This window comes from Camelus dromedarius, chromosome 34, assembly GCF_036321535.1.
Source record: "Camelus dromedarius isolate mCamDro1 chromosome 34, mCamDro1.pat, whole genome shotgun sequence".
NCBI lineage: Eukaryota > Metazoa > Chordata > Mammalia > Artiodactyla > Camelidae > Camelus > Camelus dromedarius.
Genome location: NC_087469.1, coordinates 17354834 through 17375426, shown reverse-complemented (window position 1 = coordinate 17375426; position 20593 = coordinate 17354834). Strand labels below are relative to the sequence as shown.

The 20593-nt window shown below is 47.1% G+C and overlaps 1 protein-coding gene and 1 non-coding gene across 2 annotated transcripts in view; one reads left to right on the top strand and one right to left on the bottom strand.

Annotated features, from left to right (window-relative positions):
- The window catches only part of PRDM10 (PR/SET domain 10), a 74571-nt gene that overhangs the window by 41392 nt on the left and 12586 nt on the right, over positions 1-20593 (top strand). The window contains exons 10-18 of the mRNA XM_031443376.2: positions 1866-1983; positions 4609-4738; positions 5480-5722; positions 10751-11098; positions 12542-12697; positions 17170-17349; positions 18256-18366; positions 19366-19566; positions 20192-20335. Of these exons, the coding sequence (XP_031299236.1) occupies positions 1866-1983; positions 4609-4738; positions 5480-5722; positions 10751-11098; positions 12542-12697; positions 17170-17349; positions 18256-18366; positions 19366-19566; positions 20192-20335 (1631 nt within the window). The remainder of the gene's footprint in view (positions 1-1865; positions 1984-4608; positions 4739-5479; positions 5723-10750; positions 11099-12541; positions 12698-17169; positions 17350-18255; positions 18367-19365; positions 19567-20191; positions 20336-20593) is intronic.
- LOC116150264 (U6 spliceosomal RNA) lies at positions 16085-16191 on the bottom strand. Its single transcript, XR_004133980.1, has one exon. It is a non-coding gene; the product is annotated as a U6 spliceosomal RNA (small nuclear RNA).

Below are 20593 nucleotides of genomic sequence, written 5' to 3'. Positions count from 1 at the left end.
AATCTATGCACAGAAAAGTGCACCCATCACAAGTAACAGCCCAGTGAACCTTCACAGCATGGGCACACCTGGGTAGCCCACCCAGCTCCAGATCCAGAGCATGGCTGCGGCCCCAGGAGTCCCCCACACCTTCCTCCGACTGCTCCTCACTCCCCAAGTATAACTAATCTCCTGGCTTCCAACACCACAGGTAGGATATGCGTGTTACTGACCCCTGTACAAATGGAATTATATGACACGTACACTTCTGGTGTCTGGGAATCTTTTGTTCGTTTGATTCTTCCATGCTGTTGTGTGTGACTGTAATTTGTTCATTCTCATTGCCATTTGGTGTCCTAGTGTACCACAATCCATTTATCTATTTTACCGTAGAAATTTGGGTTGCACAATGCAGTTCTGACACTGACTGCCTGGAGTTAGGTTGCATTTCATGGGTCAAGGGTAGAATCCCCCACAAGATTCTCCCTACTTCAGACACCAGCCTCAAGCTGGTCCTGTGCCCCCGGCACTTCTGACCAACTAGCTATAATTTAGGGAGTTCCCACCACCCCCTTCGGTGTGATAATTCACTGGAATGACTCACAGAGCTCAGAGAAGTTCTACACTTATGACCATCTTATAAAGGACAGGTATTAGGACCAGCAAATCACTTAGGGCAAGGTTTGAGAGGGTCCCAAACGTGAGGCTCCCCTGCCCTCAGGCTGAGTCACACCCCTGGAGCATTGATGTGGGCCTACCAACCGGGGAGGCTCCCCCGAGCTCCTGTGTCTGGAGCTTTTACCTAGGGTATCTTCACACAGGCATGGTTGATTGGATCGCTGGCTGGTGACTGAATTTGCTCTCCACCCCCGCTCCCCTCCCTGCAGACACCACCTGGTGCAAAGCCCCAACCCTGCAATCAGGCAGGTGGTCTGTCTGGGACAGCCAGCCCTGTCCTGAGTTGTCTCATTGGCATGAACTTGGACGTGGTCACTGATCACCAGATCACCAGGAGTAACAAAAGACACACCTATCACTTGGGAAATCCCAAAGATTTAGAGGAGGCTCCCTGCCCCCGTGCTAGGACAAAAGTCAGCAAAATTCTTTTTTTTTTTTTTTCCTCTTGATGGGTAACTTTATTGAATCAAAAACCAAATGAGAAACAATTGTCGCTCTTATAAGCAGCCCTACAAATTGCCAAAGCTATAACCATCAAGAGAATCTCTAATTTTTTTTTCATTTTTTGAAAATATGACAGCATCCCTACCTACATAGTATCTTTATCCACTCTTAAAATTCTTTATTATGCAACAAGTCGTTTGCAGTTTGGGGATATTTTGAGGGTGCCACTGTGAACATTCTTACATGTCTTTAGCGAATTTGTGTGCGCATTTATATTGGGTGTACACGTGGGAGTGGAACCTGCTGGTCATAGGGTTTGCATATAATCAGCCTGAATAGGTACTTCTGAACATTTCCTGAAAGTGATTATACTGGGCATTAATTTTCGAGTTATTTGTGATAAAATCTACCCTCTGATTATGAAACTTAGATCTGAATCACTAGGCTCTTTGAATACAGGTTTCCAGTGTAGCATTTTGTCTTTCGTGTGTGTGTGTGTGTGTGTTGGGGATGGGAGAGAGGGTACAGGAGGGTGTTTGTTCCCTTGATGTCTTATGTGAATATATCAGAAAGGAAGATCCTAAAAACTGCTGTCTGTCAAGCTCTAGCCTTTGAGTTTTTAACGACGCAGCAATGCGAACAGCGGACTTTGGGTGTTTGCGAGCACTGGGCTGTGTGAGATGAGAGTCGGGGAGACCGGGCTTTGGAGCTTTATTGGTGCCTGTTGGTCACCAGCCTTCATGGTTCCTCCCCTGTGACTGCAGTTCTTCGAGAGCAGGAGAAGAACTGGCCCTGCTACGAGTGTAACCGCCGCTTTATCAGCTCGGAGCAGCTGCAGCAGCATCTCAACTCTCACGACGAGAAACTGGATGTGTTTAGCAGGTACGACGAGCGAGGAGGGGTCACAAACCCCGTCTTTAAAGGGCCGCAGCCATTTCCGGATTATCGATGAGCTGATGCGCGCGCATGCATGTGCGTGCACGTGTGCATGCGTGCGTATACATGTGCGTGTGTGTTTATGTGTGCGTGCATGTGCGCGCGTGTGCATGTACATGTGCGTGCGTGCACGCGTGGTGCGTGCGTGTGTATGGACAGGTAACCGGGTCGGCTGCTGGGGGCCTTTGTCACCCGTCATTTCCCCGTGTCCCTCTGGTCCTCATTACTGCTCCCGTCTTCTCCGGCATAACCGGCACCCAGCCATGGGAGATCTTTCCACCGCAGTAAGATCTCCCCTGGCTAGAGATTCTGAAATAGGAACTTGTGAAACGGTGTACCCCTTTGACATAATCTGCATTTCGGATTTTCAAAGTCTTTACAGAAGTAGGACTCCTTCATCAGACTAAGTCATGTTTGATTTCCACTGTGTGAGAAAGATGGAGGAAGGAGAACCCGGCAGGCGGGGTAGGCGGCAGCTAGGTCAGGCAGGCCTGGTGGGTAATGGCAAGAAATCTGGACGTCGTTCTGTGTCTTCAGAGGGTGCTGATCGAATCCTGCTGTGCTGTCGATTGAATATTTCTAAATGTCACTGTGGACGAACAGCTTATCTTGGAGCAAAAGTGAAGACAGGGAGTCCAGCTAGAAGCTACTTGAGCAGTTCAGATGAACAATGAGAGTGGTTTGGGATGGGGTGGTACCAACAGGACAGATGTGGGGTTGCTGGCTTTTACAGGATTTGAAAAGAGAGGAGACGGTGTGAAATGGTGCTGAGGAATGTGGGAGGGTAGATGTTCCAGGCAAGTCCCGTGTGATCGCCTGTGACATTAAGAGCTCCCTTGAGGCTCATGGTCCTGAAACAAAAGCTAGTCCCTGAGCACTGCTGTTGCCCAGTGTCTTTCCCTGAGAGGGTGCCAGTGCAGAGTGGCGGGGGGCTGGATGGCATGGGGGTGTGGGCTCACCAAGTGTGATGAAGCAGCGGTGGGGCAGCTAGGAGTGACTGCAGTAAGTGACTTTGGAGTTTATGAGTGGAAGGAGGGAGAGAAGATGTGCACAGGATGCAAATAGGTGACAGAGGATCGGATTGGAGATGGGAGCGAGGAGGAAGGATTGTTGAGTCCAGTGTCGGGGGCGTGAGCTGGGAAGTCTGGAGGCGGCATCAGAGTGTCAGGGCGTGGGGCCGGGGGACTGGGGGTTCTGTATGCACCGGGGATGACGCAGTCTGGGGTGTGAGCCGGGAACCAGTGTCTGGGGTGGGTGGAGGACGTGATGAGGGTCCCGTCACTCCCTCCTGGGCACCCCTAAAACTCTGGCACGGCTCTATTAGAACACTTTGTATATTATGTTGTGGGTTTGGTTTATATGCCTGCTGCCTCTGCCGGACTTCTGAGGGTAAAAACTGCTGCATTTAACTGGCCGTCGTTAGCACCTAGCACAGTGCATGATACGCAGTAGATAAAAATGTTTGTTAGCCAACTGTTAAAAGAAACTTGAGGCAATTAGGAAAGCATGAACCTTGACTAGATTTAACAATAGTGAGCAACTGTTAGTTATTTTTTAGGTGTGATCGTGGTATTGTGTGTGTGTATATATATATATATATATATATATATATATATATATATATATACACCCTTATGTTTTAGAGATACATACTGGAATATTAACAGATGAAATGATGTCTGGGATTTACTTCAAGATAGTCTAATGGGTATGTGTGTGGGAGAAGTGGTGCAGATATAGATGGAATGAAACTGCCTGTGAGTTGATAAGGACTGAAATGAGGGGTAGTGGGTACGCTGGGCTCGTTATAGTATTCTCCATATTTGTGTAGGTTCAGAATTCCCTGTGATACAGAATCTTTTAAAAGTTCTTGGAAAAATACATAACTTTTGTTTAATTGTTAAATGGGTGAGCGGAAGAGTAAAGCACAGTTCTGATTGAGTTTATACACATCTCACACACACGCGTCTTCTAAAAGAGGTTTTAATGACACACTCTCTGAATCCCTTTTATTAAGGAGTTTTTGTATGTTAGACATCTGTTAAAGGGCATAAAACTTATCTGGTTGTTTATGAGACATGCTATGGAACCTTTGAATTAGGAATTTGTTCTGACCTTCCAGAAGCTTCTAGTAAAGCAAGAAAGTTTCTTTGACTCCAGCCACATTCCGTGCAAGGGATCTGAAGTGAGCAAGGGGAAAGAAGGAATTGGAAGACTGGAATCTTGTCTCTGGGATACACCAGGCTCAGCGTGTTCTGTCCTGTCTGCATTGCTCACAGAATTTCAGAGATGCGTTCGAGCCTTCAGAATTTTCAGTAGCAAAATACTGTCAAGTGCTCTGAATTCTTAAAGCTCCTTTTTTTTTTTCTCAATAATTTAAGACATCTTTTTGAGCTGTACAGACTGCAAAGATGAGAAATTTAGAGAACATACACTGGCAAAACAGAACCAGGAAGAGAAATAAAGTGAGAGGAAATCAAGATTTGGTGTCAGTGACGGTCATTTCTGGAAATATTTGTTGTGGAGTATTATGTAACCGTGACTGTTTCTAATCCAATCTCTTGTCCCCAGAACGAGAGGCAGAGGAAGGGGACGAGGAAAGAGGCGGTTTGGCCCAGGTCGACGGCCAGGGCGCCCTCCAAAATTTATCCGCTTGGAAATAACCAGCGAAAACGGGGAGAAGTGTGATGATGGGGCCCAGGTAACGGGGGATGGGAAGGAAGGTGCTACTCTGGATGCTGGCTTCCAGGAGACAGGGTTTAAATACAGATACCTTTAGGGGTTGATAGCGCATCTTGCGAGTGCTTTGCTGCCTTGTAATTAAATCTGACTAGAGGACAAAAAAGAATGTATTTTTAAATGTTACTTAGAGCAAACACCCAACTCTGCTGCCCTAAAGATTTGAAAATCCTTAAATTTCTAATTATTTTTGATTTATGTGTTTGTTTCACAGCTTATGTGCATTGAGGTTTATTATCATTATGTTTTCATTATACATCTTGACATTATTATGGGTATAATATATTTATATATTTTTTCTGCTTGTATTATTGTTCTTGGTTTGAACTTCCATTTGCCTGACATTATTATTAATATCTGCATTCTGACTTTATTTGCCCCACCTCCCCAAGAAAATTAATACAAAAAAAAAAAAAGATTTGAAACTGTCCATAGATAGTTTTGGGAGACTTCGTTTAATTAGTTTAAACAATTAAAATCATGCTATTCCAGAAGAGTCCTGTCAGTCATTTCCTCACGAAGAGATCTGGACTGTGTCACAGTTTTTACGCCCTGTGGGTGGTTGGTGGTTTGACTTCCTCAGGTGGAGGATGTTTTTACTGAGCGTGACGGCCCCAGCCACTGAGCACACGCGCAGCGGGCCTAGAGCCTAGCGCGCACCTCTGTCTGGCAGGGACGCGACTCCCGGTTGTTGAACTTTCAGGACTTGCTCCATTTTCCCACCAAGGAGCAGCTTGACGAGGCTGAGCCGGCGACCCTGAACGGGCTGGATCAGCCGGAGCCGCCCGCCCTCCCCATCCCGCCCCTGCCGCAGGACCCCCAGGCTTCGCTGGAGCCCGAGCCGGAAGTGCACAGCCTGCAGCTGCAGCCCCAGCACGAGGAGAGCGTGCTGCCCGCCCAGAGCACGCTGACGGCCGACGACATGCGCAGGGCCAAGCGCATCCGAGTAAGTGGGGAGCGCGCCCCCCCCCCGGACCCCGGGCGGGTTCTGCCCCTGCTGCAGGCGGCCAGCCCGTCGGTGCCCTGCTGCCCACCCTCCGCTTCCACATCGCACATCTAGCCTAGCACACGCTCAAGCCCCTTAACTTTGGAAGAAAGTGTGAACATTTCTTGGGGTCTTTGTGTCCCGTGGCGGGTCCTAGGTTTGGTCCGTTTAGTAATGACACAGAAGCCGGGCTCCTGGCCGCTTCTGGACCAGTGTAGTTAGAGTGGACAGCCCTCCGGATCCCTCAACTTACAGATTGGAAGTGGAGAGATGAGTACATTGAGTTATAACAGTTATTTACATGTAAGCCAGGCTAACCTGTGCCTAATCAGAGCCCTCAAGTTAATTATGGGTTTTGAATTTGGTTATCGACAGTTTCCAAGGGGAGACTGGCAGATGCCTTTCCTCATCCGAGCAGAGGGACCAGTGTCCAAGTTGATGTGGCAAGTGCAGCCCGCACACCAGGGAGAGTGGAGCTAAGCACCAGGTTCACAGGGCGGGCAGTGGCTCACCTGCCTGACCTGCGCATTGACTTTGGGCCTCGACTTTGGGCCTCACGGCTGCAGGGCCCTGTGGCTGCCGGCTCGAGTGTTTCATCCCCGTGTCACAGATGGTGCTGGGGTAGCGCCTGGCCCGCCGGGGACACACGTGGAGAGCAGCGTGGTTTTGTGGGAAAAGTGCTGGTGCTGACAGCTTATATCTAGAAACGTTACTTAAACCCGAGGTCATGGCAGCAGGGTGTTCAAAGGCTTCTCTTCTTAGTTCCTTACGTGCAGGTGAAGAGACTTTTTGTACAACTTCCCAGGTGTTACAGTTGCTAAATGGATGATCATTTTAGCTTATGTTTCTTTTGGTCTTATTTGCCTGTAGGCTAGAAGGGACCTTGAAAAATAGCCTAGCCTGTGCCTTCCTGTAAAAATACATTTAAATGTTTGGACCATGTGACAGCTTTAGACGGACTCTGAGGCTAAATAGGCTTCATGAAAGTTCTGCTTATGGAAACTTATAAAACTGGTGGCTCCATGCATACTGTTTTAGAAGGATGAGTAAACATACGTAAATACAGACCAGAAAGGCAGAAAGCTACGCGTACCTTTCGTCCATCATGCTACATGATTCCCCAATCTTGCATTCCACTCTCTTGCTCAGTGACTGTCTTTTCTGCTTTGGCCACTTGGATTTTTCACTAAGTCCAGAGAAATGCTTCCTAGATTTAATTGTTCTGAAGGAAGAAACTAGAGCCCACATGTCCAGTGAGGTGTGTGGGTGCAGACTCAGCGCGGCCGTGCTCGTACTTGTGTGGAATGAGCTGGGTGACTGGTTTTGGTACAAGATTCCTTGTGTCCAAGTGAGAGCCCTGTGCAGGTGGCTGTTGGAGGTCAGTCATAGCTGAGCTATTTTTTTTTCCTCTCACATATTCTAAAAAGCAGGGCTATGTATTTTTTTCATCTTTTCTATCCAGATTGGTAATGACCAACTGAAGGGAAGCCTTCCAACCCCATTGGTAATGTAACTATTTTTCTCTCCTCTAATGCTGCCTGCTCAGTTGGAGCTGCAGGTACGTTTGTTTCCTGTGTTTCACTCACATAACAGAATGTTATTTAAGTGTTTTCCTGACCTGCTGTTCTTTGCAACCTGTACTTACTAAGTCCTGGTAGAAACGACAATTTGGTTGCTACAGTCAATGCAAATTAGTTAATGCATAGTGATCATTTATTTTCCAACAGTCAGTGAGTAAACTCTGCTCATGCACAGAATGAGGGGCAGGACTAAGTGATGTCCAAGGTCCCTTCTGGCTCCGAAACAGCTGAGTGACCTCTGCAGTGGCACTGAGCTCTAGCCGTACGTTCAGCGCTGCGCCTGGTACACAATAGAGTTTTCACCTGTGTCCTGTCCTCCGGGATCTTACCATCTAATTAGGGCGACGATGTTCGGGTAAGGTGGGTCCCAGTGAAGTGCTCAATTTAAAGGGATAGCCTGTAGCTGCTCCAATAAGTTGGAAGAGTAAAATGCCAAAGAAAGAGGAAGTCAGGGACTAGTTCACAGATGAAGTGAGACTTCAGCTGGTCCTTGAAAGAGAGGCAGGAGGAAGGGAGACTGTCTGAGAGGAAGGCCGCCACAGCACAGAGGGCCGAGACACGGGACTGTGCTTGGTGCAGTCATGGGACGGGGCACACGTGAGCATGACCCCAGCACGGGCGCCGACTGGAGGACAGTGGAGAGCGAGATACACTGTGCAGGGTACGCCAAGAAGGGTTTTGAAAACAAAACAGTCCACAGAAAAGTTCAAAAGGAAAAAAGGCCAACAAACGGACATGATTGATTTCCTTTTAGTGTCAGGGTTCAAATAATATGAAGATTGGTCAGTAATTTAGGTGCCTTGAGCTATTAATGTCAAACTTGTGAAACATTTTGTGGTTTTTGTCTGCAGAGAATCTGTTGTGTCAGAATTCACTTCAGTTTGAGCCGAGCCCCTTGCCGCAGGTGTTAGCAGCTCTACCACTTGAGCAGCTTCAGGGTAGCGCGTGTGCCATCTAGGGCTGAGTGGCTGGCCGAGTGCAGCCCCGGGGCCTGTCTGTGCTGCTTCCTCCCTTCCTCGTGGTTTCTGCTAGAAAATGTGTACCGACTGCTGCTCTGAACCGCAGAAGATACTGGAGCGCAGAGGTGGCCCGCAGGCAGGTCGGGGGTGGGGACAGTTTCAGCGGGCCCACCGCCTTGTCCCGAGAGGGTTACGTGAGGACCACGAGGTCAGAGAAACACCATCTAGCTTTTGATACCCAGTGTTCGGGGCTCCGAGGAAATCAAAGAGAGATAAGAGCACGGTTTGTCTGTAGAGCTGGGAAAGTGGAGCCCGGTGGCTGCTGGGTTCAGATCAAGTGTCTGAGGACACTCACCCCAATCAGAGCTGACAGAAGACTTACTAGCATCATGGAGCAAAACAAAACCGAGTTCTAGGTTTGCCACCCGAGGGGAAGCAGGTCCCAGATCAGTGTGAGCGTTGTGTCTGCCCGTGGAAACGTCACTGAACTTGGGTAAAGGAAATGGTGTTTACACTCCCAAGAACTCTCAGTCCTGAGTCTCGGAGCCTCGCGGTAGCGTTTGTCCATTTGCAAATATTTGTAGCCAGGATAGTGAGAGCTTTTATGTAAAATGAGTATCTGTCCGGATAGAGTGAAAAGATCAGGGGACTGCCAAGCAGTATGATGAAGTGAAAGAAAGCTCTGCGGCTGATCTGAAAAAAGTTCCGTTCTGTACGATCTCTTCCGATGCTACAGAAAAGATCTTGAACTAATTCTTTTTGATTTTCATATGAAATGCATTTCATTAATTTGCAAACTTTTATTGACCATTTCCTCTGAGCTAATTAAGCTTATTTTTTTGAGCTATTTTTTAAGAGATCTAGATACAAAAGAGAAGAAAATATGTTGCAACCTCAGTCAACTTGGAAAGACAACAGAATTGTTAAATTTATCTACTCAGAATGAATGAGTAGGTAAAAGATCTTCCCCAGCCCTATTAGAGAAGCCGCAAGAAAGATGTTTTCTGTTATACAGAAACTATGTTTAGAATTTTCACTAAATCAAAAATAATTATTTTTGCTTTTCCTCTGAAATGATTGTTTCATATTAAATTTAGTTCAGAAATTGCTGCTCGTAAGTAATTTGAAATTAAGGGTTTAAGCATTGTTCGTTGTGCTTTTTTCATTGCACAGATAATGCACTAAGATCTGCATTAGACCTTTAATTGCTATTCTCTTGCAGTTCCCTAAGCAGACCCACTCACAGATGGGATTTTTTTTTTCCCCTCATAGCTTTCTAGAGCTTTCCCCCGGGTGTTTTGAGGAATTTATGAATGCATCTTCATTATAGTAGAGCTGAAATACTGATTATGATTCTCTGTGTGAAAGATGATTCTGTTGATTTGCTCTCAGTGGAGCATGAGTTGCCTTCCCAGCAGTAGTGATGAATTTGCGCTGAGTATCCATACGCTGTCACTTGAGTTCCCTGTAACAATTGCATGAATTTACAAGGTGGCTGATCACCATCAGAAGTGCAATTTGTGACTGAAAAAAAAAAAAAAAAGAAAGAAAGAGAGCAAAATTGATGGGTTTAGTCAGGAAACAAAGAGAGAAGCTTAACCGTGTCAGCATGGCATTCTAACCAATGGAACTAACTGCCTTTGCTGAGAACCTGTCCTCTGCTTTCCTGAGTAGGGAGTGATCAGTGCTCCTATTCCACCGACAACGTGTGCTTTTATACCTTGTCTCAGCCGCAAACATGTTCGCGTAAAACCGTATCCTTTGTTCTCTTTCAGTTCTTTTTCACAGATTGAGACACAACTCACATACCATAGAATTCACCCTTTCACAGTGGTTTTTAGAATACTCCCAAAGTGTTACAACCATCACCTGTACCTAATTCCAGAACATTCTCATCACCCTCCAACGAAGCCGCACATCCACTGCCTCCTTACCCCAGCCCCTGGCAAGTGCTACGCTTCAGTTCTTTCTGTTATCTTTATTTTTGCTAAATGTTTTAATCAAGCTTCAAGTCCCTCTTCCTGAGGACTTCGGCAAGTAACATTTGGCTGACTCACTCCAACCTCATCATGCATACATGATTTATCCCAAGTCATTTCTTCCCAATCTTTGATTTTTATCCTATATTTCACTCTGGGATTTGTTTTATTATATAAGTCCTCTGTTGGGAATACTTTATTGAACATTACCTAGATCCTTTCAAAAGAAAATACACATACATAGACATAAAGCGAAACACAAACGTTTGTCTTTTCCAGATGAGCTTCTTTGGGGATGGCTTCATTTTTAATGTCTTCACCAGAAAAATCTTCTTTCAACTGTGTGTCCTGAAGTTCAATGTCTATGGAAAGTCTGTGATGGCAGAGAGCACCCTCTTTCCCTGTCGATGCGTGAGCTGCCTGCACACTCGGTTTACTCACTAAGTAGTCTCATTTGTGTGTGTCTTTCAGAATGCAGCTCTCCAGCACCTGTTTATCCGGAAGTCCTTCCGGCCTTTTAAATGTTTGCAGTGTGGGAAGGCCTTCCGCGAAAAGGACAAACTGGACCAGCACTTGCGCTTCCACGGGCGGGAAGGGAACTGCCCGTTGACCTGTGACCTCTGTAACAAGGGCTTCATCAGCAGCGCGTCGCTGGAGAGCCACATGAAGCTGCACTCGGACCAGAAGACTTACTCTTGCATTTTTTGCCCAGAATCCTTTGACCGCCTTGATTTGTTGAAAGATCACGTGGCCGTTCACATCAGTGATGGCTACTTCACCTGCCCCACTTGCAAGAAACGGTTCCCAGATTTTATCCAGGTGAGTGTCTCCTACTCAGGTGCCTGTATACTTTTTTTTTTTTTTTTTTTGGTGGAAGAAATTTCGATTTTTGGAAAATTAAGACTGCCTATCTGCATTTTCATCCCTTCTTTGAAGCGACTTTATAATTGAGAATGATATGTCTTCACTCAAACTACTTATGATAAACAAAAGTTATTATGATTAACTGTCCAGATAAGACATTAGCATTTAAACATTTAAGTTGTATTACAGGTGATAAACACCCAGATCTGGTTATAATTTTTAAAGAAGTCTTTCTTAATCCTTGCCACTACCCACTACTCACAAAATATATAGAGCCTAGAGAAGACATCCTCCCATCTCCTGGCCTGGAAACATTGTCTCCTGCTGCTGCGGTTTGCTGTCTTGTGCTACTAAGGTGATGCATTTTAAAGGGAGAGACAGAAAGCTGGTGTATGATACACTTTTGTATTAAGCACTGACCTCTTCCCCTGTATTATATTCTACAGCAAAATGAATGAGGATAAATTCTAGAATGTTCATGATTTCATTTGGATTTCAAGTGATATTATTATATGCTAGTGAATGAATAATGAAATCTAAATATCTAGTAAAAATATTCTCTTTTTTAATTACCAAAGGAAAAGGAGACGAGGGTTTAATCGTAGTTCTGCTAGTGTTGGGAGCCTTGGTGATTTTTCTCACTTCACACAAACAATTAGAAAAGTTGCTTTAAGGCAGAACTTAACGGCAAAAGAGACTCCAAAGATGATGAAGGAAAATGTCTTACAGGAAGGGTTGGATGTGACTCACTGCTTAGCGCCCATCTCTTCTTCACTGGATGTTTATGGCTAAGAGAGTTCAGAGGCTATATCCCTTTGTTTAAGTTATCTGAAACAGGAGATAAATCCCAATTAAAGGGAAATGACGCTGGTGTTGTATTGTTCTCATAAGTGGGTAATGTATTTTATATTGTCTAATTCAAGTCTTTAATTCTTCAGAACCTGATTTTATAGAGTGATGTAAAAGGACCAGTTACTTCAGGGGGCTAAATTGCTTCTATACATGTTGGAGGCAGGAAAAAGTGAGAAAGGATTTTTTTTTTTTTTTTGTCTTCTGATAGATAATTTTTACCACGATTCATTTAAATCCAAAGGAACTGTTGCTTTTAATCTTAAAAAAAAAAAAGAGAGAGAAATGAGTTCCATGTGATCAGGGCCTGGGCCAGGCAAGCACGTTCTCCCTCCTCTTCAAGGCCGGCGGGGTCGGGGTTTCTAAGGCTTTGTGGTCCCTCGCCTGTTTCTCCGAGACGTGAGGGGGTGGTGTTGCCCTGGCCCCTGATGGGTCCGCAGGCCAGGTGAGCGGGGTGCACGGCCGTGCGTCTGGCGCCCTCTAGCGTCCAGGGGCTGCCCTCCGTCTGTTGGTGGTGCCCGCGCCCTGACGCCGCTCCTTCACTGCCAGGTAAAGAAACACGTGCGAAGCTTCCACTCAGAGAAGATCTACCAGTGCACCGAGTGCGACAAGGCTTTCTGCCGTCCCGACAAGCTGCGGCTGCACATGCTTCGGCACTCGGACCGCAAGGATTTCCTGTGTTCCACGTGCGGGAAGCAGTTCAAGGTACGTAACCAGCAAGCAGGCCGGGTGCTCTGGGGCCCCTGGAGTTGTCGCTCTGAGGGTGAACACCTGCTCAGGTCACCTGTTACCTGCACTCCAAGAGTCGACTGGACTTGAAGTTTGTGCCTCATGGTTGATTTAGTTATGATAATAAAATTAAGGGGAAAGCTCACTTTAATTTCCCAAAATAATGACTTCACATCCCCAGAGTAGTAATGCATCTCCTACAAGAGTCCAAGTGTATAATGAATAGAACTACATCGCTATCGAGGAATTCCTAAGAGGACGGTACGTTTACCTACCAGATCAAGAGATTTTTATTGAGCACTTATTAAATACAAGAGCCTGATAAATGGAGCCCTGGGGCGTCAGGACTGTCATTCAACAGTGGAATGTTGAGAGGGGTTAGACTACTCTGGGGAATGTTAATGACTTCCAGGATTAAGATAACAAGTAATAAGTATCAGTAACATGCCTGGAATTTAGAAGGAAGCAAAGGAAAAACCCACGGGAGACTCGGGAATCAGAGTTAAACAAATAAATGTGAGAATGGTAAAATTCACTTCACTGGGAAACCAGCTGATCCTGCAGAGATGTCACCAAGAGACACTCCAGAACGTGAGGGCAGGTCAGGCTGTCACAGAAACTGGCAAAGAGGCAGAAGTGGGTTCGGGGGGAGAACTAATTTTAAAAGGATGCATTTGTATAGAATGTGGAGACCTTAAAAGAAATAGAAAGTAATTGTCAAGGCTTCAGTTTTGCAGTGTGTGCGTTGTGGAATATAATCTCCATCTCCATGACTTGCAGTACATAGTAGCATGATTTAGATCTCCGTAGAGAACTCCAGTGTGAAAAGTATAAATGGAGCTACTTTTTTTTTTTCCTGTTTCTTAATTAAAAGCAGCAACAATAGCAGTGTGTCGGAAAGCATCCCTGTCTTGTGATGCTGGCTGGCCTTTTATCCTGTTCATTCAGCACTTTTTGATGGTCTGTTCTGTGCCAGATATCATTTTAGCTACAAGGCACATAAAAAATCTTTCTGCTTTCGTTTTCTCCTCTACATTCTCCCAATATATTAGACAGGATTCAATCAGGGAAGCAAACCCACCAGGAGTATTGTGGAATGAGGGATTTCTCACAGGAAATGTAGGATTTCTTACAGAAACTTAGTGACAGGAGAAGATGGAGAAGGGTCTGAGAGGACAAGTTGGAGGATCAGAGAAAGGTCTCCCATGTGAAGCCCTGGTCAGGGTGGACAAGTGGGACTGACCCAGGGTCTGGGAACGCAGGCACCTCCCTGTGTAGGGGGCCCTTGATGGCGAGCTGCTGTGTCGCCGCATGTGGTGGTGGACGTGGAGCTGGCCAAGGGCTGGCCGTCGGGAAGAGGGCAAGCAAGGGTGGAGGGGTGTCCTGCGCCTCTGCATCTGACCCACCTCCCGGCTGAGTCCAAGCTGGGACCACGCTGGGAAGGAGACCTGTGTCAGGGTGGTTCCCTGAGCCAAGTGGACAAGGTACCAAATCACCGCAAACCTTCAGTCCATTTTCAGACGATAACCAGAGTGATTCTTCCAGAGAACAAACCTGGTGTCGTGTCCTTCATGAAAGACCTTCCAACAGCCCTTCGCATAGATGGGCTCCACAGTGCTTATCTCTGAAAGACACGGCAAGAGCCGGCATGAGTAACGCTGCGGTGCCCTCCGCTTTGTGCTCGGGCTGCCCTGTACCGTCCTGAGCGCCCTGTGCCCGGCCTGCCGTCTGTCCTGGGCGCATTTGCTCTCCTTTCCACCCCCTGTTGAAATGAACTTTCATGCCCTTTTGTCATCCTACCTGGCTGATGTCACTTTGTGTGGGGCATTTCTTGTCCACCCCCCTCCAACTCACACTGGATTAAGTGCTGCTCCTGTGGTTCCCACCTGGCCTGTTACCCATGATCCCATCACAGCGCTGGTCCTGCTGCATCGTAGCTGTCCTGCTAAGGGAGCCCCACATGGGCAGTGCATGTAAAGACACCCTGACGTTCAGGAGCTCACAGCTTTATGGGAAAGCGAGACCTGTGCATTAAAAAGTTATTGCTGTTGTCACAGAGAAAAGGAGAAAATGTCATGAAAGGATTACCTTTGATTTGGGGTGAAGGGGAGACTTCATGGGTAGGGCGATGCTTTTGAATGCACCACAGGCTGGGGCAGTTAGCCCGCTAGACACAGGGCCAGGATGAGGGCCGAGGGAGGGGCATCGAGACAGACAGAGAGGGTGAGAGGTGGGGTGGATGGAGGGTGGGCAAGAGGCCCGTGGCGAGACGAGGCCACAGAAGCAGGTTTAGCCAGCTTCTCCCGCTGAGTGATTAGACTTCTGGTGCCGTGAACCCGTGGGCATCCTGGAGCGGCCTGACCGAGGCTCAGGCGGTGGGCGTGGGGAAGGGCCCGAATCCCAGACAGGCGCTGAGGGAGAGCTGTTGGGACCGTGTGTCTGGATGAAAGAGTGGAGGGTGGACCGCGAGGAACCGAGACTCGTAGGTGGGCAGGACTGCGGATGCAGGCACAGGCCTGCGGCAGGAGGGGAGAGGGGAGGCGAATTTGGTTTTGGAGCTGGCAGGGTTGAAGGGCCTTCTGGAGAGCTGGCGTTCAGCAGACTGCATGCGTAGCACAGTGCAGGATTAGTATTAGGCTTTGGGATTCAAGTAGTGATTCATTTAAAATAGATCCATCTGTTTAAGGAGAATGGGGGGTGGTAAATCAGTGAAGACTGATGCGTAGGAAAAAGTGGAAATGGAGCGGAGGTCTGAGATGGCAGTGAGCTTTGTTGCTATATCTGGACTAAGGAGAAATGCTGTTATTTATCACGGTGTTTTATGTATTTTGTTTTTAATTGAAGTATAGTTGATTTACAATGTTGTTATTTTCTGTTATACAGCATAGTGATTCAGTTATACACATATATATTTTTTCACATTCTTTTCCATTATAGGTTATTACAAGATATTGAATATAGTTCCCTGTGCTATACAGTAGGACCTTGTTATTTTTCTAGTTTATATATAGTACTTTGTATCTGCTAATCCCAGCCTCCTAATTTATCCCTCCATCCCCGCTCCTTTTTGGTAACTAATTTTCTTTTCAGTATCTGTGAGTCTGTCTCTGTTTTGTAAATAAGTTCACTTGTGTCATATTTTAGATTCCACATATAAGTGATATCATATGTTATTTGTCTTTCTCTGACTTACTTCACTCAATATGTTAATATCTGGGTCCACCCATGTTGCTGCAAATGGCATTAATTTGTTCTTTTCTATGACTGAGCAGTATTCCATTGTATGAATATACCATAACTTGTTTATCCAGTCATCTGTTGATGGACATTTAGGTTGGTTCCACGTCTTGGCTATTGTAAAAAAAAAATATGGAATGCTTCACAAATGTGCATGTCATCTTTTTGCAGGGGCCTGGCTAATCTTCTCTGTATCATTCCAATTTTAGTATGTGTGCTGCTGAAGTGAGCATAGGGCGATGTTTTTAATCCAAATTTTATTGCAGGTGAGGAACTGTGAAGTTCCAGGGATGAGGGTGGGTGGGACAGGAAGAAAAGCAGTTGGGTCACATCCACTGTAGCAGAAGAGAGAGGAGGTGGGGAGCTGAGCATTGCCCCTCTGAACTTAGCATGGTTCTCAATGCCTGGTGGGTGTTCAGGAAATGTTGTTAAATAAATGTGTTGAACAGTGAAGTGGTTACAGGAAAGTCCCCATACCAAAATGTGGAAAGAACTGGTCTGGTGGAAAGGTTCAAAATCTTTATATGACCAGTAACAGTTTAATGATATGTCCAAGAGCAGAGCCTCACTGGATGAGGGAGCTGGCATTTTTGGAATTTGTTTTTATTCGTGATGGGCTCTGCCTCGTTTTTCTCCCTGTGGAGTCACATCTACGTGCACCATAGATTAGATCATCAGACTGAGAGCTGTGACCCAGACCGTGTACCCTACCCAGAGCCGGCAGTGTGACAGCTTGCCTGAACATCTAAATCCGTATGATGAGAGAGACTTCCTCGAATTCATTTGGGGTTTAGAGGAATGTCATGATGTGTGTTAAAATGTGTGGGGACTGAGTATACACACAGCTCTGTAAATCCAGTCTTACCTGCCATTCATTATCAACTTGTCTTGCGGTTCTTAATACCAGACTTACCCCTTGTGCCCTGAAATCTCTTCTATATAAATGCAAAGTCTTCTTAGAAATCTGTGCGTAGCCTTCAAACCGAAAGGTCCTTTTAAACCAAGGCCCGCGGGGACGCACTCATCTGCTAGCGCACAGGGCAATTCCCGGCCACTGTGGCTGCGTCCTTGTGTTCAGCCCTCCAGCAGCTCCCATGCCTCCTAGTGGGTTGTGTTATTATGCACTTGTATGGGTTTTTTTAACCCCTTCAATTAAAAATGTTTCTACCCCCACCTCCCCACCCCTCTGCCTTCTCAAAAACTCCAAATAGCGAAAAGACAAACTACGGGAGCACATGCAAAGGATGCACAACCCGGAGAGGGAGGCCAAGAAAGCCGACCGCATCAGCCGCTCCAAGACGTTCAAGCCTCGCATCACCTCCACCGACTACGACAGCTTCACGTTCAAGTGCCGTCTGTGCATGATGGGCTTCCGGAGACGCGGCATGCTGGTCAGTGCCCCGCGCCCCCAGGCCCGCCGCGTCTGCTGGGCCGTGGTTCAGCACAGCACTGGCCCCCACACCTGCCACTGGGCTTCACCGCTGGCCGGGGACAAGGCGGAGGCGGGCGGCTCCCCGCGTGGGGCTCCTCTCTGTCCCAGTCTCCCCTTGTCCCCCTTTGCCCCAGTTCATTTCCAGTGGCCTCTTGGAAGAGGTCTTTTGTGATCACTTTTCAGTCCTCGTTCTGCTTTGCTTCACCCTTCCCAGTCTCTGCTCTGTGCTTTCTTCCCCTGTCTTTGTCTGTGTTCCTGACATACTTTCTGGTGGGAACTCTGCCCCTCAGCCCCCCCACACCAATGGTTCCCGTCAGTGCCTCTCTTTTCCAGACACCACACAGCAAGAGAAGGGAACTTTCCATCCAGGCAGGGCATGTGAACCAAGTTAGCGGGGACACCAGGACAGCCAGCCAGTCCTCTGCTCGCAATCTGTTCTGACTTGATGACAGTTTCTGCAGAATATGTTTCTGCCAGGAGCTAAAGGCACAGAGCGTTGCTTATAATTCAGAACCTCACTTTGTGTCATTCACTGTCCTCAGTAAGGCGAGTTTGCATCAGGAGAATTCACAAAAGAAATTCCTCCTGGTGTAATTACCCTTGTCCCACCAGCACTTCCTTCAGTCCAAGACTGTTGGTGACTCCACAGTGGCCGGCTCACCTGCAGCAATCTGCTGAATTACCGTTAACTCCTGTCAACACTCTGGTGTCAGATGCACTTGGTCGTTCTGGTTCTGGCCAAACCCCTTATGTTTTGGGGCGTTGCTTAAGGAATTTCAGCTTCCAGCCGCCAGTACCACGGGTATCTGTTCACCTTCAGCTTGTAATGGGGTCTCTTTTTCTCATTTGCCTTTTTTCCCTTTAGGTAAATCACTTATCAAAGAGGCACCCGGACATGAAGATAGAGGAGGTGCCAGAACTGACTCTGCCCATCATAAAGCCCAACCGGGACTATTTTTGTCAGTACTGTGATAAGGTAAACGGAACTGCCCGCCCGAGGACACCTGCCTCTGTGCGAGCCCTGCCCGGGGCCACCTTGTTTTCTGCGGGTATAAACATCCTAGGATCTCGTGGTTTCTCTTAGCAGATGGTCCCCTGTCTCTCAGAGTTTTCCATCCAGACAAGAAAGGGCTGAAGTGTCGCCTCACTCGAAGCCAAAAGTTTCTATCCTAAGAATTAGTTGACTTTGTTTTCCTTGTGGTTCCTTCTCTCTGTGAGTTTTGCTGTAAAAGAAGAGGCTTATTGCCAAGAGCTTAGTATATGAATTTTTTTCAAGTTCCTCGGCTCTAAAGTGAGAGTGTTTATCATCCGACTTGTAAACTACACAGTAGATTTTGGGCTTCTGGAAGAGTGAGGAGGACGTGAAGACGTTTTGAGGTGAAATACTCTATTGGTGCTGTTCCATTCTTGATTATTGTGCAGTCACAGAAAAGACAGGACTAGAACGTCCATTTATTGTTTCATTGTAAGATTGTTTCCTTATATGATGGCAGCTATATAAGGTATAAGCTGTGTTTAAGTAGCGTCAACCTAAAAGTAAGAAACATTTTCTTAAGGACAGATTCACCACTATTGGTACTAGTTGCTGTTAGACTTGATGTTTTGGAAGAGTCTTTGGCACCTCGTGGCCAGCTGCATACATCATACGAGAGCTTCACAGGAAGGCTAAAGGGTGAACTGGCCTGAGAAGCAGTTCTTTCTGTGACTATATATATATCCACCTCTTAAACTCTGGGGTAAAGGGTATTTTTTACTATTCCTGTCTTGCATACATAAGTTCAAGGAAGACGCCTTGCCTGTTTGTATCATGTTCTTACTTCATTCTAATTTGTGTCATATCCTTCAATGTATCTGTTAACACATTTTATTTTGGGCTACATACATACTTTTTCTCATTTCCTTGTAATGAAAGTGTTAGTTTGCTTTAGGCAAGAAAGTGGAACTCTGTTTCATGGCAAAGCTTTTGAATTTGCAGGTTTATAAAAGTGCCAGCAAGCGAAAAGCCCACATTCTGAAGAACCACCCTGGGGCTGAGCTCCCGCCAAGCATTCGAAAGCTTCGCCCTGCGGGCCCTGGAGAACCAGACCCCATGCTGAGCACTCACACCCAGCTCACAGGCACCATAGCCACCCCGCCCGTCTGCTGCCCTCACTGCTCCAAACAGTACAGCAGCAAGGTATGGGGAAGGCTTCAGACCACGTCGGAAGCAAGGGCATCGTTGACGGGAACATTGCGTAAGAGGAGACAGCTTTTCGTCCAAATGCAGTGATGGCTGCTTCTGAATTGATGGGGGCCTCAAGGAGCTGTTCCCTGAGAACAGGGACCAGAGCACAGAGTGGGAAGGGAACACGGCGGACTCTCCCCGGCAGTAGGGCCATCTGAGAGCGTCAGCATTCGATGGGTTTCCTTGTCCCTTGGCCCCTGGCGGTGCTCCTATTTGAACATTCTCTGCTCCTGGTGTATGAGCTCAGGCTTACGGCAGGGACCACATAGGAACCTCAATGATGGTTTTTGAAAAGGGTCATTTTTGCTGGGGGGCTTGCCATTGAGTGCTGCAGGTATTGGTGGGCTCGGGGGATGCTGCGAGGTCACGTGACTCTTCACTTTGATTTCAGCCTCTTCTTTTTCCCCTTTCATACCATTGTCTCACTTCAGGAAGGGCAGGCAGAGCCAGGGTCGCTTGGATTTTTTTTAAGGCATAACACGAAAGACTTTAGGACCATTGGCGGGTTTGCATTTGAGAAAGACTGAAAAACAACTAATTCTAGTCCTTCTTCTTGGTTTTTGCCACAATTCTTCAGACCAAAATGGTACAGCACATTCGAAAGAAGCATCCAGAGTACGCCCAGCTCCCTAACACCATCCACACCCCGCTGACCACGGCTGTGATCAGCGCGGCTCCAGCCGTCTTAACCACGGACAGTGCTACTGGAGAGACAGTGGTGGTAAGTGTGTGACCCGTGACAGCGTCTCCTCCGCAGCCCTGCCCATCACAGCCTCCACGCCAAGGCTGTGCCTGCTTTGTTATTTCATGGGCTGCAAATGGAGCCCACCCGCCTTCAGTTTTCTACACGAGGCACTACGCTTACCATTGGGTCTCCTTGTCGGTGCTTCCCAAAGCTCTCCGTAAAAGGAGCAGCAGGAAGTTTCAGTGCTGCGTGTTCACCGCAAGGTTGTTGGAAGCTCCGGGGTAGCTCCCTGGG